The sequence below is a fragment of the Gouania willdenowi genome, unplaced genomic scaffold, assembly GCF_900634775.1.
Source record: "Gouania willdenowi unplaced genomic scaffold, fGouWil2.1 scaffold_261_arrow_ctg1, whole genome shotgun sequence".
Taxonomy (NCBI): domain Eukaryota; kingdom Metazoa; phylum Chordata; class Actinopteri; order Blenniiformes; family Gobiesocidae; genus Gouania; species Gouania willdenowi.
Genome location: NW_021145019.1, coordinates 203,136 through 220,082, shown reverse-complemented (window position 1 = coordinate 220,082; position 16,947 = coordinate 203,136). Strand labels below are relative to the sequence as shown.

Sequence of the window (16,947 nt, the reverse complement as noted above, 5' to 3'; positions counted from 1 at the left end):
TTGATGCTGAGAAGGCGTTTGATCGGGTGAGGTGGGACTTTCTTTTTTATGCATTACAAAAGTTTGGATTTGGAAGAAATTTCATTTCCTGGCTTGAGGTTCTTTACTCCTCCCCCCTGGCAGCCATTCAAACTAATAACCATTTATCTTCTTATTTCCAACTACAGTGTGGAACAAGACAGGGCTGCCCGCTGTCTCCACTTATCTTTGCTTTGGCTATTGAGCCTCTGGCCATTGCTTTGAGACAATGTACCGACTATGCAGGAATATTTCGTGACACTACTGAACATAAAGTCTCGCTTTATGCAGATGATATGCTCCTGTTCATCTCAAACCCGTCGGAAAGTCTGCCAACAGTTCTCGACCTGTTGGAACAATTTGGAGCAATATCCGGATATAAGGTAAATTATGAAAAGAGTGAAGCAATGCTCATTGGAAAGAGATCAGGAGACTAATCGACAATTTTAGCCCCTTTTAAACCTAGTCGCAATAAATTTAAATACTTGGGAATTTGGATCACGCATAATCATAAGGATCTATATGAATCTAACTATCAAGTGTTACTTTCAAAGCTAAAGCAGGATTTTACAAGGTGGGAGTTTCTGCCTCTTTCACTCTGAGGTAGAATAAATATCATTAAAATGTCTGTCTTTCCTAAATTTCTGTATTTGTTCCAATGTCTCCCAATTTTCTTGACAAAGTCTTTTTTTACTAATCTGAGCAGCCAAATATCATCTTTTATTTGGAATAAAAAACCACCAAGATTAAAACTAAGTGTATTACAAAACCCTCGGAGCGCTGGAGGCTTGGCTCTCCCAAACCTTTTGTTCTACTATTGGGCATCTAATGTCAGGACAATGTTATACTGGACCCTGGATCATGACAATTCACCATCATGGGCAATACAAGAGAAAATGTCTGTGGACCATGTTACACTGCCATCCTTACTTTGTGCCAGATTAGCATTAGCAACACCTGTGTCCCACTATACCAAAACTGTGGTTCCAGTTCAGGAGACACTTCAAACTGGTTGATCTATCACTTATTGCTCCTCCTCAGAGACATTGTATGTTTCTTCCATCATTAACAGATGAGGCATTCAACATCTAGAAGAACTGTGGAATAACTTCTTTGTATAAACTCTACAGTGATGACGTCTTCTGCTCTTTTGAACAATTGGTTTCTAAGTTTGACCTGCCACGGTCACACTTTTACAGGTACTTATGGTGTGTAATACTGACGCCTTTCCTTCTTGTCCACCTCACTCTCTTTTAGATGATATTTTTAAGATAAAACCAGATGCCAAACGTGCTATAAGTCTGACCTATGAGTTATTAAATGAATCAGGCTGTCACTGTGATCAACACTAAACAGTCATAGAGAGTCAGACCTGTTTCTGTTACTGTGAAATAACCTGGAACTAAACATATCAACCCTGGAACAACCTGTCACTGTGAATGTTCATGTACATAATTTTTTCATTTAAATGTTCACCTATTTGCACTACTCATCAATGCACTACTGCACTATTATCTTATTATTATTATTATTATTGTATTCTTATTTTATTTCATTATTATTATTATTACTATTATTATTAACTTGTTATTTTTTATTTAGTTTGCACATATTAGTCTAACTACTCTTATATTTATGTTTATACTTCTTTTTTCATTTATTTTTCTTTATTTTATTTATTTTTCTTTATTCTAGTTGATTGTTATTATTTAATGTTATACTACCTGAGAGAGCACAGGTCACCAAGAGAAATTCCTCGTGTGTATTCATTCACCCCTGGCCAATAAAGTTGATTCTGATTCTGATTCTTCATTGCAGCCACTTAAATGTAAATGGGAGGAAGATCTGGGTAAACAAATTTCAACTGAGAGTTGGAATAAAATAATTGAGGGAATTTTCACTTCGTCCATCTGCCTCAGACACATGGTTATTCAATTTAAGGTGGTACACCACCTCCACTGGTCATAAACCAAGCTAAGTAAGATAAAGGATGGGTTTGACCTAGGGATGTAACGATTCACTCAACTCCCGATACGATTCAATTCACGATACTGGGTTCACGATACGATTCTCTCACGATTTTTTCATTTACAAAATGGGACTGTAGACAAATTTTTGTTTTGGGAAAAAACAATACTGTATTATTTTCCTTTTATTTTTCATTGTCAAAAGAATTCCTTGATAAACTATTCAAAACAATGCATTTTAACTAAAAATAAACCTTGAATTAAATAAATAAGGGAATAATACAAATGAAAAGCCTATTAATTTAAATTCTGGTTCTATAATAAACAATGCAAAACTGCATAATAGTTCTTTTTCTTTTAAAAGTGCAACTGAAAATGTATTTAAAAAAAAAAAAAACGTGATTACACTGATTTACGTCATATTTGTTTGAACCAGCAGATGGCGCTGGTAACCCAGTGGTCGGTTGGCATGCAGATATCTTGCAGTGAAGAAGAAATGCTATGCTAGCAGACAGAGCTAATAGAAAAACGTGACTTTTACAGATATTCAAGTAATATTACAGATATTCTTTCGGTGCTAAAGGGGTAATGAATCATTTATTAACATATTTAAGAGTAGAAGGCGGCCAGAAAGAAAGTATTAGCAGACTCCGCCCGCCGCCTACACTTGTGGATAGGGTTAAAAAAAAGTACTGCAATTCAATTGTCAGAAAATCGATATCAACCGTGATACCTATGAATCGATTTTTAACTGCCTTACGATTAATCGTTACATCCCTAGTTTGACTCCACTTGTGACCACTGTAAGCAGGAGCCTGGCTCTTTATTGTATATGTTTTGGACTTGCCCAAAATTGCATAACTTCTGGAACAGTATATTCCAAGTCCTCTCTAAAGCATGTGGTAAGGCACTGGCTCCTTGCCCATTTATTGCAATCTTTGGTGTGAGTTTAAATCCACAATTGACCAAGGCCCAGGCTAGACTGGTTGCATTCTGAACACTTATGGCTCGTAGGAGGATCTTGCTGGGCTGGAAGGATCCACAGCCACCGGCACATGGACTTTGGGTCAGAGATGTCATGTATTACACACAGCTCGAAAAAATCAGATACACAACAAAAGGCTCAGTTAAAAAATTTCACGAAATTTGGGACCCTTTTCTTGCCTATTTTCAAAAGATGGAAGCAAGTGAGATTGTTTAATAACGATGTGTAAGGAAAAACTATTCTAGAACTGTTAACTACATTATATTTCTATGTATATTTTGATTTGTTTTATTTTCGCAATAGTGATAATATTGTCAATATTATTTTTGTATTTATTTATGTATCCTTTTAACCTGTCTGGCTTGTTACGTGTTGACTGTGGGGTTCGGGGAGGGAAGAAAAGTGGGAAAACAACATTGGTGATTTCCTATGTAACATTGTAAAACTGAATTTTAAATAAATAAACCTTGTTCAAAGTCAACTATCACTGCAGCCCTCCACCAGGCAGGGCTTTATGGTAGAGTGGCCCAATGGAAGCTTCTCCTCAGAGCAAGACACATGAAAGCCTGCATAGAGTTTAACAAAAAAACACATGAAAGACTCCCAGATTATGAGAAATAAGATTCTCTGATCAGACCAAGATTGAACTTTTTGGTGTTAAGCCGTTTGTGTGGAGAAAACCAGTCACTGCTCATCACCTGCCCAATACAATCCCAACAGTGATACATGGTGGTGGTAACATCATGCTATGGGGTGTTTTTCAGCTGCAGGGACAGGACGACTGGTTGCTGAAGGTTCACCTTCCAACAAGACAATGACCCTAAGCACACAGCTACAATAACAAAGGAGTGGCTTCAGAACAACTCTGTGACCATTGTTGACTGGTCCAACCAGAGCCCTGACCTAAACCCTACTGAGCATCTCTGGTGAGACCTGAAAATGTCTGTCCACCAACGTTCACCATCCAACCTGACAGAACTGGAGAAGATCTACAAAGAAGAATGTCAGATGATCCCCAAATCCTGGTGTGGAAAACTGCATCATTTTTCTATTAGCTCTGTCTGCTAGCATAGCTTCTCTTCTTCACTGCAAGATATCTGCATGCCAGCCGACCACTGTGTTACCAGCGCCCTCTGCTGGTCCAAACAAATATGACGTAAATTTTTTTTTAAAAGTCCAATTGTTAAGGCACAAAATACATTTTCAGTTGCACTTTTAAAAAGAAAAAGAACTATTATGCAGTTTTGCATTGTTTATTATAGAACCAGAATTTAAATTAATAGGCTTCATTTTCATTTGTATTATTCCTTTATTTATTTCATTCAAGGTTTATTTTTAGTTAAAATGCATTGTTTTGAATAGTTTATCAAGGGATTCTTTTGACAATGAAAAATAAAAGGAAAATAATACAGTATTTTCTAGTTTTTTTCCCAAAACAAAAATTTGTCTACAGTCCCATTTTGTAAAATAAATCGTGAGAGAATCGTATCGTGAATCCAGTATCGTGAATCGAATCGTATCGGGAGTTGAGTGAATCGTTACATCCCTACTTATGACCATGTGATATTTCACTTTTTCTTTAATACATTTGCAAATATTTCTACATTTCTGTTTTTTTCTGTCCAGATGTGGTGCTGAGTGTGCATTAATGAGAAATAAAATGTATGTTTCATTTAGTGAAACATTTAAAGGGGTCTGAATACTTTCTGTACCCACTGTAAATACACATATATACACATATATATACATATATATACCACTCAGATGGTTTAAAGCATCCACTGCAACCGTAAACAAATTATATACACATGTAAATATATATACACACACGTATAAATGATAAATAATCAATAACTCACCCAACAGACACACAAACAAAGTCTAAAATATTCCAACAGTTTCTTAAATAAGCGTCTGCGTGGAACAGGAAACCATAGGCAACGATCTTTAGGAAACACTCCACAGAGAAGATGATGAGGAAGATGTACTCCAGGCTCTCCTACAAAATAAAACACAGTGGGAAATAGAGCTGGTTCCACAAGTCTGGAATCTATTGATTATTGATCACATTGATCATATTTGGTAGTTTTTCTGCTTCAGGTGTTTTGAAGCTGGAGCTGGCAGTTCCTGATCTGAGGTTCTCTGATGTTCTATCTCTCTATCCTGTTCTGTCCACTAACCCCAACCAGTCAAAGCAGATGTTCTCCACCTCTGAACCTGGTTCTAACACAGATTTATTCCTGTTTCTTTACTGTCGCTGATGCTTCTTCATGTGGATTTGTTGAGTTTTTTTCCTTCTGATTATTAATTTTATATTTTGATAAATAATTTGTGCTTTATAAATAAAGTTGAACTGAACTAAATTATTCTGTCTGATGGAACAGTAGAGTTCAGGTTTCCTTACTTCATTGTGGTTTCTCTTCTATTTGTGTCTTTGATGTCACTCACTCACACACACACACACACACACACACACACACACACACACACACACACACACACACACACACACACACACACACACACACACACACACACACACACACACACACACACACACACACACACACACACACACACACACACACACACGTCTCCAGTTTCACTCCATGTCTAAATGTAAACACTGGTATTCAGAAGATGATCTTTTATTTTGTCCTTGAACTCACAACCTTCATAACAACAAAATATAGATTCAGAGGATCAATGATTATTTATGGTAAAAAATGATTATTAATCTATCTATAAAGCAAGAAATATCTCTGTGTGTTCCTCAAATATCTCTGTGAATCAGGCTCAGACAGAGCTGAGACTTTCAACATGGCTGCTGTTTGGTTCAAAGGTGTGCAACGTTGGATTTGTTTGGACTGTAATGATACGTGAATAAATTATTTCATAAATGTTTTATAAATTCCGTGTGCATCTAAACTGTTGTTTATTATTATTACACTAAACGAGTCCGGACTGAGTCTGTTCTGGTCTGAGGAGATCTGGATCCACGAGGACAACAAACTAGAATCTGAATAGATGGGGTTCAACTCCCTACAGTGTCCTTGCTCAAAGCCCAAATATATGAAAACACAATAGTTATCACTGTACACATTTCATAACTAACCTAAATGTCCCTGACGTCCACCTTCAAACACAACCTCTTTAACCATCCATGACAAAGCTACTGGCCCCTCCCACTTTATTATAGCTATACATACTCCCTACAGGAACTGACTTATTAGTAATAATGATGAACACTGATATTGTCTCTAAAGTTCTTCTTAGAAACTGTTTATTTATCATAGGAACAAAATTGTTGATCTTTTACATATACAGTAATTATGGGACCTGCATCCTCTGTAACTAAGATGTATTTATTTATTATTATTAATAATAATAATGTGTGTGAAGTGGTTTATAAAGACATAAGATGCTTTTAACATTGAAAAAGTTGGATCCAGTGAAACACGTCAACAAAACAACAATTTACTAGCTGTTAGCTTGGCTAGCTGTGTTAGCTACATTAGCTTGGATAACTGTGCTGTCTATGTTAGCTTGGCTAGCTGTGTTAGCTATATTAGCTTGGACAGCTGTTTAGTTATGTTAGCTTGGCTAGCTGTGTTAGCTATATTAGCTTGACTAGCTGTTTTAGCTATGTTACCTTGGCTAGCTGTGTTAGCTATGTTAGTTTGGCTAGCTGTGCTAATTTTGCTAGCTGTGTTAGCTATAATAGCTTGGCTAGCTGTGTTAGCTATGTTATGTTGGCTAGCTGTATTAGCCTGATTATTTGTGTTTGCTTGGCTAGCTGTGTCAGTTGTGCTGACTGTGCTAGCTATGTTAGCTGTATCAGTTGTGCTAACTGTACAAGCTGTGTTAGCTGTGTTAACCACGTTAGCTATGTCAGTTGTGGCATGTTAGTTGTGTCAGTTGTTCTAACTGTGCTAGCTGTGTTAGCCATGTTAGCTGTGTTGGCTATGTTAACTGTGCTAGTTGTGTTAGCCTTGTTAGCTGTGTTGGCTATGTTAACTGTGCTAGTTGTGTTAGCCTTGTTAGCTGTATTAGCTTTATTCGCTGTGTCAGCTGTGTTAGCCATGTTAGCTGTATTAGCTATGCTAGCTGTGTTTAGCCTTGAGGCAGAAAGCTAACATGACGTCGTTGACGAGGACATAGTGGAATTAGCATCAATAACAGATTATTGATTTAAGACAAACAAAAACTAAATCAAAGATCTCGGGTTAGGCTACAGCAACATGGAAGTAAACAGACACATCCAACATTCATTATTAGGTCAATAAATACATTTAATAATTTAATAATAATAATTCATTGTCTCTCTTCTGTTACTTTGGCAATTTGATTATTATTCAGATGTTTTATTTCATCTCGACCTATCACAACTCAGCTCTTTGAATGTTTCTTTGTTTACATATTTGGAGAAAAAACTACATTAACAGTTTCTCATTGTGACTAAACGTTCACGTAAACAGCTTCTATTTTATTTCAATCTATAATTTTATCAAATAGAATCAAACTCAATAGAACATATATATATATATATATATATATATATATATATATACACAGTAAATCAGAATCAGAATCAGAAATGTTTTTAATGGCCATGTACAGTTTTAAGGACAGTACAAGGAATTTGTCTTGGTAGTTGGTGCACAAAACAAACAACAAAAATTAAAAACAAAGAAACAAAAAACAAACCAGCAACAATAATAATAATAATAATGATAAATATAAAGGATGAGGGATAAATAAAGGATAGATAGAGAATAAAGGATAAATATATATATATATATATACAGTGCAGCAGATAATGTCATCATGGAGGTGGTGGGGGGTGGGGGGGGGGGTTCAGTGGGTGACTTGGGGTGTGTTCATGTAGATGGTGGCAGAGGGAAAGAAGCTGTTTTTGTGTCTGGAGGTTCTGGTCCTGATGGACCTAAACCTCCTTCCAGAAGGGAGAGATTGAAACAGTTTATGACCGGGGTGGGAGGGGTCGGCCACAATCTTTCCTCCACGCCTCAAAATCCTGGAGGCGTACAGGTCCTGGAGGGGTTCAGGTCCTGGAGGCGTACAGGTCCTGGAGGGAGGGCAGATTGCAGCCGATGACCTTCTCTGCAGAGTGGATGATACGCTGCAGTCTGGCCTTGTCCTTGGCCGTAGCTGCAGCGTACCAGATGGTGATGGAGGAGCAGAGGATGGACTGGATGATGGAGCTGTAGAAGTTCACCATCATCTTTGTTGGCAGACTGAACTTCTTCAGCTGCTACAGGAAGTACATCCTCTGCTGAGCTTTTTTGATAAGGGAGCTGATGTTCAGCTCCACTTGAGGTCCTGAGTGATGATGGTCCCCAGGAAGCAGAAGTTCTCCACAGAGCTCACTGTAGAGTCTCCCAGGGTGAGGGGGGTGAGGGGGGCTGGGTTCTTCCTGAAGTCTGCTATCATCTCCACTGTCTTTAAAGCGTTGAGCTCCAGGTTGTTCTGGCTGCACCAGGACACCAGCCGGTCTGTCTCCACCTGTAGTCAGACTCGTCTCCATCAGAGATGAGACGATGATGGTCGTGTCGTCTGCAAACTTCAGGAGTTTGACCGACTGGTGAGAGGAGGTGCAGCTGTTGGTGTACAGGGAGAAGATCAGAGGAGAAAGAACACAGCCCTGAGGAGATCCAGTGCTGATGGTCCTGGAGCAGAGATGGTTTTTCCCAGCTTCACGTGCTACTTCCTGTCAGACAGGAAGTCTGTGATCCACCTACAGGTGGAGTCTGGCACGTTCAGTTTTGAAAGCTTGTCCTGAAGGAGAGCTGGGATTATAGTGTTGAAAGCAGAGCTGAAGTCCACAAACAGGATCCTGGCGTAGGAGCCTGGGGAGTCCAGGTGCTGGAGGATGAAGTGGAGAGCCAGGTTTACAGCATCGTCTACAGACCTGTTGGATCTATAGGCAAACTGCAGGGGGTCCAGGTGGGGGTCGGTGATGTCCTTGATGTGGGAGAGCATGAGGCGTTCAAAGGACTTCATGACCACAGATGTCAGAGCGACGGGTCTGTAGTCATTAAGTCCTGTGATCCTCAGCTTTTTAGGGACAGGAACGATGGTGGAGGCCTTAAAACAGGCTGGTACGGTGCATGTCTCCAGTGAGGTGTTAAAAATGTCTGTGAACACTGGAGACAGCTGATCAGCACAGTGCTTTAAGGTGGAAGGAGAGACAGAGTCCGGTCCACAAGCCTTACGGGGGTTTTGTCTCCTGAAAAGTCTATTTACATCTCTCTCTTTGATGGAGAAAGGTGTCTCTGTGGGAGGGGGGGAGGAGGGGGGGGGGGAGATAGGGGAGAGAACCTCTGTAAGCAGCTGTGGTGAGACTGTAGCTATGATGTGGGGGGTGAAGGTGTTGGAGTGAGGCTGGTCAGAGGTGTGAGGGGGGTTGGAGTCAGGTCTGTCCCATTGTCTGTCAAATCTACAATAGAAGTTATTCAGACTGTTGGCCAGGCAGAGGTCGTTAGCAGCATCAGGGGCTCTGGGCTTGTAGTTTGTAATTTACCTGAGCCCTCTCCAGACAGAAGCAGTCGTTAGCAGAGAACTGATGTTGTAGCTTCTCTGAGTACAAACGTTTGGCTTTTCTCACCTCCTTTCCAAACGTGTACTTTGACTCTCTGTACCTGGCTCTGTCTCCACCCCTGAAAGCGACCTCTTTGTCTGTCCTCAGCCCTCTGAGCTTAGCTGTGAACCAGGGTTTGTCATTGTTATAACTCACCCTGGTCTTTGATGGAATACAGCTGTCCTCACAGAAGCTGATGTAGGACGTCACAGCGTCTGTAAACTCATCCAGAGAACTGTTCACAGACCTGAAAACATCCCAGTCAGTCCAGTCCAAACACTCCTGGAGTTTCTCCACTGCTTCACTGGTCCACTGTTTAGATTCCTTCACCACAGGTTTACAGAGCTTCAGCCTCTGTCTGTATGAAGGAATCAGGTGGACCATCACATGGTCCGATAGGCCCAGTGCAGCACGGGAAACGGCGTGATAAGCACTGCTTAGTGTGGTGTAACAGTGATCCAGTGTCTTCTCCTCTCTGGTCGGACATTTAATTAATTGTCTATATTTGGGGAGCTGGTGTGAGAGGTCCCCTTTATTAAAGTCACCAAGCACAATGATAAAAGAGTCCGGGTAGGTCCGCTCCACGCACAGGATCTGGTCGGCGAGTGTGCGCTGTGCCTCACACACATCAGCTGACGGTGGGATGTACACACCAACCAGGATGGATGAAGTGAACTCACAGGAGAATAGAAGGGTTTGCTGTTGATAATAAAGGATTCCAGGTGAGGAGAGCAGTGCTGAAGGATCACTGTCACGTCGTTACACCAGTTGCTGTTCACATAAAAGCAGATTCCTCCACCTTTCCTCTTCCCGGTGAGCTCCACGTCTCTGTCCGCTCTGTGAAGTTGGAAGCCGGCCAACTGCAGCGCAGAGTCCGGTACCGCTCCACACAGCCACGTTTCCGTGAAGCACAGAACAGAAGATGAGGAGAAGTCTCTGTTTCTTCCCAACAGCAGCTGGAGTTCGTCCACTTTGTTACACAGTGAGCGCACGTTAGAGAGGAATATCCCCGGTCACGGTGTGCGTCGGCCGCGCTGGCGGAGACGCACAAGCGCACCAGCTCTTTTTTCTCTCCTCCGGCGCTTCACTGCGTGAGCAAAGGTGAGCGAATCTTTGAGTAAAATGTCCAGTAAATCCACAGAGGAAGCGATGAAAGTGGGAAATTATTTCTTTGGGGATTGTTGCCCTGATGTTCAAGAGCTCTTCTCTGGAATAAGAGCAGCTATATATATTATATTATGGCTGTCAAAATTCACACGTTATTAACATAATGCAAATTCCCTTTAACGCCACTATCTTTTTTAATGTGCGATTAACGTACCCCTCGTTGGCAACTTGCAGGAGTTTGACTTGAGCTTGGAGCTGTTCCCCACACGCCGCGTCAGTAGAAGGCGGTAATGACCCAAATGGTGGAGGCCGACCACCGATAAAGACCACAAAGAAAAAGAAGAACATCAGGGCGGCCCAATGCGTGGTTGGAAATTCAGGTAGCAACGTGTTTGTGGATAAAGGTAGCGCAGGGCGGAGCTATGGACACGGAAAAAGGGCTTTTAGATGAAAAGTTCAGCTTCAAAGTTCTGCCAGATGGTTCACGCGACAAAACAAAAGTCATATGTGTGTATTGTCGGTGTGAGTTGGTATATCATAGAAGTACGTCAAGTCTAAAATATCACCTGCTTGCTAAGCATACGGCCAATGCTGTGACCCCGCCTCCTCCACGCCAAAGGCGGACCACGTTGGATTGTTTACAGAAAGACTGGACAACAAACTTTCAACAGCAATCGCTAAATGTGTGGCTACATCCTGCAGGTCCATTAGCTTTGTGGAGGACGAAGGTCTGCTTGAAATGATTTACATTACATCAAATAACTACACGTACACAGATTATGCTGAATAAAATATGAGAGCTGTTAATAACACCATTTATTTGTTTAATAACACCTTATGTTGAGCCTACTTTGTAGTAAGAAATGATTGTGTTTATTTCTACCTATGTCAGGTGGTTTGGAACAATCATATTGTGTTATTTGCTTTGAGGTGGAACATTTAGATGAACAATTGAAAATGTCTCTGTTGTGATGCAGAAGGATCAATTATTGATTTTAAGATATTTGAAAAGTGGATGTTTATTAATTCTTTCCAAATGTTGACTTGGACACTACATTGTTGATTTTGAATTCATGTTAATGTTTCACTTGATGATTCCTGTTGGGCTGAGTTTTAAATGTTGTAATAATAAATTTGCATAATGTAAGCATATTGGTCCACTCCTATGTTTATAAGAGTATTATAAAGTGGAAAAATATCCTTTTAATGTACAATCAGAACAGATACAAAATATGCGATTAATCATGAGTTAATTATGGAAGTAGTGCGATTAATTACAATTAAAAAATTAATCATTTGACACCCCTAGTATGTGTGTATATATATATATATATATATCTCATATATATATATATATATATATATGTCTCATATATATAAACTGTATATGAGACACTAACAGTTGTGTTAAATTCCAACATATTCTATATATCACCAAACACAAGTTATCTCAAGTCATTCGTCGCAAAATGTTGTAATTTTACAGAAAAGTTGCGAAAGTTGCTTTTGTTTTACTTTTTTAATAACTGTAATATATATATATATATATATATATATAGTAGACCAGGGGTCTCATTCTTGTGTCCCACAGGACAATGTGAAAATGTAATATTAGTGCAGCCCGTGTGTTTTATACTGTATTGTAATGACGTGACTCCAGCCGTTATCAAAGGTTTATCAACCTTTAATGGAAGTCGTTAAAACATCATGAACCCCTCATTCTCCGCTTACGCCCGCCCTTCCCCAGCCTCCCAGCCAATCAACACGCAGAACACATGTAAACAAAGACAAACATTGACAGTGAAAGTTGTACGTAACAACGATGCTTCAAATGCCATGAGAACCACAACAGCTGTTAAACATTGAATAAACTACACGTGGATCATAACTCAGTTAAATAGTCTGTTACAATATGAATGATTTACAGCATTGTGCGTTGATGATGTCACCAAGGGAAGCACACCTCCAATGGAGCCACCCACCCAGCCAGCTCGCACCCGCCGTCCCGCTTCCGAGGCTGGGGGCTCATAGGGGACCTACCCACCTTGGTTATAGTCAATGAAACATCGCTGTTGGCTGGAACGTACAGCTGATTCCATGAGGTTATTATAGAAAATAAAAGCCAGTAAATAACGTCCCATGGTTTAGATCAGCTATAATAGGCTAATGTCCCGACGGATAGTAAACGCCCCACTGGTGATCGCCTTTTTTACGCTCTCTATCTCTGTACTTTCTACCGTCTACAAATGTCATGATGTTCATGTCATCACAAAATACATGAACATTGAGCACAAAAAGAAAGATGATTTCTGCTGAGTGGTGCATTATCTGCCTTGTTGTTTCCGGAAAAAAAAGGCGGGAAACACGTTCACCGTGCGTCTGGTTGGCTAGACACATGACTTTATTAGGAGAGCAACAGCAATTAAAAAAAACCTACAGTGAAGAGAAAAGTTGGTGATGATCACAGACTATTTCTTCCCTCAAACCAAATGTAGCTCAGCTATGTGAGAGGAAGAGCTTCCAGGTCAGAGAAGCCATGTTCAGAAGAAATGTTGCATTTATATTCAGGGCAGTTCGTGTTCAGAAGAACCCATTGACATTAAAGAATTGTTAGTAATGACGTTTATGAAGATTTCATTTTTTTTTTTTTTTTACCAAAGTTGTTTGTGGAATACCTGAAATTAAAGCTGGGGAAGGTAATTTTCTCCAGATACATTTTGTAAGTTTGGGTTGAAATTGTCTTTATGTCCTGACAGAAATTAAGTTCTTATGTTCTCTGAAAAATGAACAAAGAAAATCCATCATCTGTAGCAGCTGTAAACCTGTAATAACTTCAACCAATTTTTAACCAATCACGTCTCCGTCTCCCTGCTCGTTCTCAATCCCTCACATGCACGAGCTCACACTGAACGAGCGTCACCGCTGACAGAGTTAAAACAGAGTTTTTAGTCACGTTTTTAACACATATATGATAAAGTTTATTGTTTACTTACTGATGAATGAGACGTTTCTACACAATACAAGTGATGAGCTGAGCTCCTCTTCTGCAGCAGCTGTGAACATGCATGTGAGTGAGCACAGAGGGGAGGGGCGGGGGGGGTAAAGGCGGAGCCGTCGGGGAGGCTACATTCAAAATCATGCTAGCTTTCAAAAATGACCTACCCTACCTTTAAAGAACTGTTAGTAATGACGTTTATGAAGATTTGATTTTTTTACCAAAGTATTTTTGTGGAATACCTGATGCGGCCCAGCCTCATCCAGACTCTGCCTAATGTGGCCCCCAGGTAATTTGAGTTTGAGACCCCTGTAGTAGACAAAGGAGGAGAAACGTACCAAGTTGCTGTTGGTGTTGTTGCTGTCCTCCTCAGGCATGGGTAAATACACGGCCAGGGCAACACAGTTGGCAAAGATGGCGAGAAGGATTATGATTTCAAAAGGTCTGAATGTGATTATAGGAAACGTAACTAATACATAATAAATCACTAATAAAGTCACAGCACATTATAATTATTAGAGGATACTTCCACTCCACGATGCTGATGCAGGCCTTGCGTATGGGGTTCTTCAGGGTGAGGACAAGCAGCGAACGAGCAGGTCGAGGGTTTCCTCCTGTAGCCATCAGCTTCTTCAGCTTCTCCTTTTGTTTCCTTTTCAGCGTCTCCTCGTCCATGATGTAGGACGACAGCGGAGGACTGCTGGAGTCGGCCATTGCTGGAGATGTTTCCACTGGTTCCTTTATTAAAAGTTCCTCTGAAGGTTCCTGTGTTCTATCTGACTGAGTGACGGTGTTCTCTCTCTGCTTCTCACCTCTATCTGTGGAATGGAATCTGTCCCTTTTTATGTCTACCGCTTTACTGAGCAGCTGTTTGAACAAGGGAATAAAAATAGATGTGTGTGTGTGTGTGTGTGTGTGTGTGTGTGTGTGTGTGTGTGCGCGCATGCGTGTGTGTGTGTGCGCATGCGTGTGTGTGTGTGTGTGCGCATGCGTGTGTGTGTGTGTGCGCATGCATGTGTGTGTGTGTGTGTGCGCATGCGTGTGTGTGTGTGTGTGCGCATGCGTGTGTGTGTGTGCGCATGCGTGTGTGTGTGTGCGCATGCGTGTGTGTGTGTGTGTGTGTGCGCATGCGTGTGTGTTTTTCAAAGAATATGGAGAGGGACAGTAGTAGAAAAATAAAGGTTGAACAAACTGAATCTCACTAAGAAATAGAAAAGAAAACAAGTAGAAACAAATAAACAATAATAAAACATCACAGAGGAGGAGCTTCCAAATAAAGACCTGTAAGCATATCTACAGCCTTCACATCCACTAACAATCATTTACAGACATGTTTTTATTTTAAAATAATGGTCACACTAATAAGAAAATAGGAGGGGGCGGGGCTAAATAATTTCCCCTGTGGTTGCTGAACTACACAGTGGCTAAAAACTGCTTCTCTGTCAATGTACTGACTTTTATTACTATCTTTATCTGCTGTTCTAAATGTATGAATGACCTGGTGGACTGAGACTGAATTACTCTGTTGGATGAATAAAATAGTCTAAATCTAAATCTAAACTAAAACAGGATAAAACAGCAATGGAAACAAACGCAGAGAGAGAGCACAGGAAACCATCTCCTCTTCTCTCTATAACTTCCTGAATTTATTCAGTGTGCTGTACTATGACACTGGATATAACTACTACTACTTTTCAAAAACCTGCTCTACAAAGTCAGAGAGAGAAAACTAAACAAATACTGACACCCGTGGATCAAAGATGGAACATCTACCAACTTTTCTCTTTAGTTTAATTATTGCTTCTTGTTTATTCACATAAATTAATTGGTCAAAATTAAGTACTTTTAAAATAAAATCTATCATTATAAAAGTAGAAAGTTACAAAATACATTCTTATTAAAGTAAAACGCAATAGAAAAAGATCAGGTGTACACGCCCACAATGTAGTGGAATTAAAAAAATAACACAATTTACAGCAACAAAACAACATGAGTAAAATATGATCCACTTTGAACTATAACTATAACTATAACTAACTATAACTATAACTAACTATAACTAACTATAACTAACTATAACTATAACTAACTATAACTATAACTAACTATAACTATAACTATAACTATAACTAACTATAACTAACTATAACTAACTCTAACTAACTATAACTATAACTATAACTATAACTATAACTAACTATAACTATAACTATAACTATAACTAACTATAACTAACTCTAACTAACTATAACTATAACTATAACTATAACTATAACTATAACTAACTATAACTATAACTATAACTAACTATAACTATAACTATAACTGTCTACATAACAAAGACTAAGAAAAACAGCCTGTGAAATAATGACGTTAGTTTTTTTGCTTTAATTAAATAAAGGAACTATTTTATCTCTGATATAAAGATGCGTCACAAACAAAATAAGAAAATGGATGATTTGCACAAGATAAAGATGAATATAAATGTGATTATTGATTTATCACAACATTGATAACCCTTGAGTTACTTTATTGTAATATGACTATTGGTGGTGGTGACTAAGGGTTAATAAAGGTTTATAATCAGAGGGTCATTGGTTCTAATCCTGCTCCATCACGCACGCACGTGTAAATAAAGTGTAATATTATATACTGTATTCTAATTATTCACCACCTCTTTACTTTAGACACCGTGGCAAAGGACACACACACCTCTGTACGAGGCCCCGCCCACAGTGTGTGAATGAATGTGCAGGGTCCACAAACCAAAGCAGTGTTTAGGTTCTAAGTATTTTATTGTTGGTCTCATAATTAGAAACACTTGAACCCTCGACCACCAGAACGTACGGCGTGTAAACAATGACACATTACACACACGTTAACGTGAGGGAAAGTCATCGATTAACGATAGAACGACAGGAGGAAGAAAATAAACTGAGCTTTACCAAGGTGTGAAAACATCCTTTGATCATTTCCTTTGATCTCTGTATGTGCATGCACACATATTGCACCGATAACATTTTGAATGTCTTTAACTTGAACTTGTTAAACTTTATAAAATCAAAGCTAACGTTTGTTAGACTTTATAAAATCAAAGCTAACGTTTGTTAGACTTTATAAAATCAAAGCTAACGTTTGTTAGACTTTATAAAATCAAAGCTAACGTTTGTTAGACTTTATAAAATCAAAGCTAACGTTTGTTAGACTTTATAAAATCAAAGCTAACGTTTGTTAGACTTTATAAAATCAAAGCTAACGTTTGTTAGACTTTATAAAA

General features: G+C 39.4%; 1 protein-coding gene across 1 annotated transcript in view; it reads right to left on the bottom strand.

Moving 5' to 3' along the window:
* Nucleotides 1-14,510, bottom strand: part of LOC114459100 (dihydropyridine-sensitive L-type skeletal muscle calcium channel subunit alpha-1-like) — a 42,226-nt gene extending 27,716 nt beyond the window's left edge. Inside the window, exons 1-3 of the mRNA XM_028441462.1 lie at nucleotides 14,197-14,510; nucleotides 14,009-14,114; nucleotides 4,830-4,969 (exon numbers count right to left, since the gene is read on the bottom strand). Of these exons, the coding sequence (XP_028297263.1) occupies nucleotides 4,830-4,969; nucleotides 14,009-14,114; nucleotides 14,197-14,384 (434 nt within the window). The 5' untranslated portion in view covers nucleotides 14,385-14,510. The remainder of the gene's footprint in view (nucleotides 1-4,829; nucleotides 4,970-14,008; nucleotides 14,115-14,196) is intronic.
* Nucleotides 14,511-16,947: the final 2,437 nt, after the last annotated feature.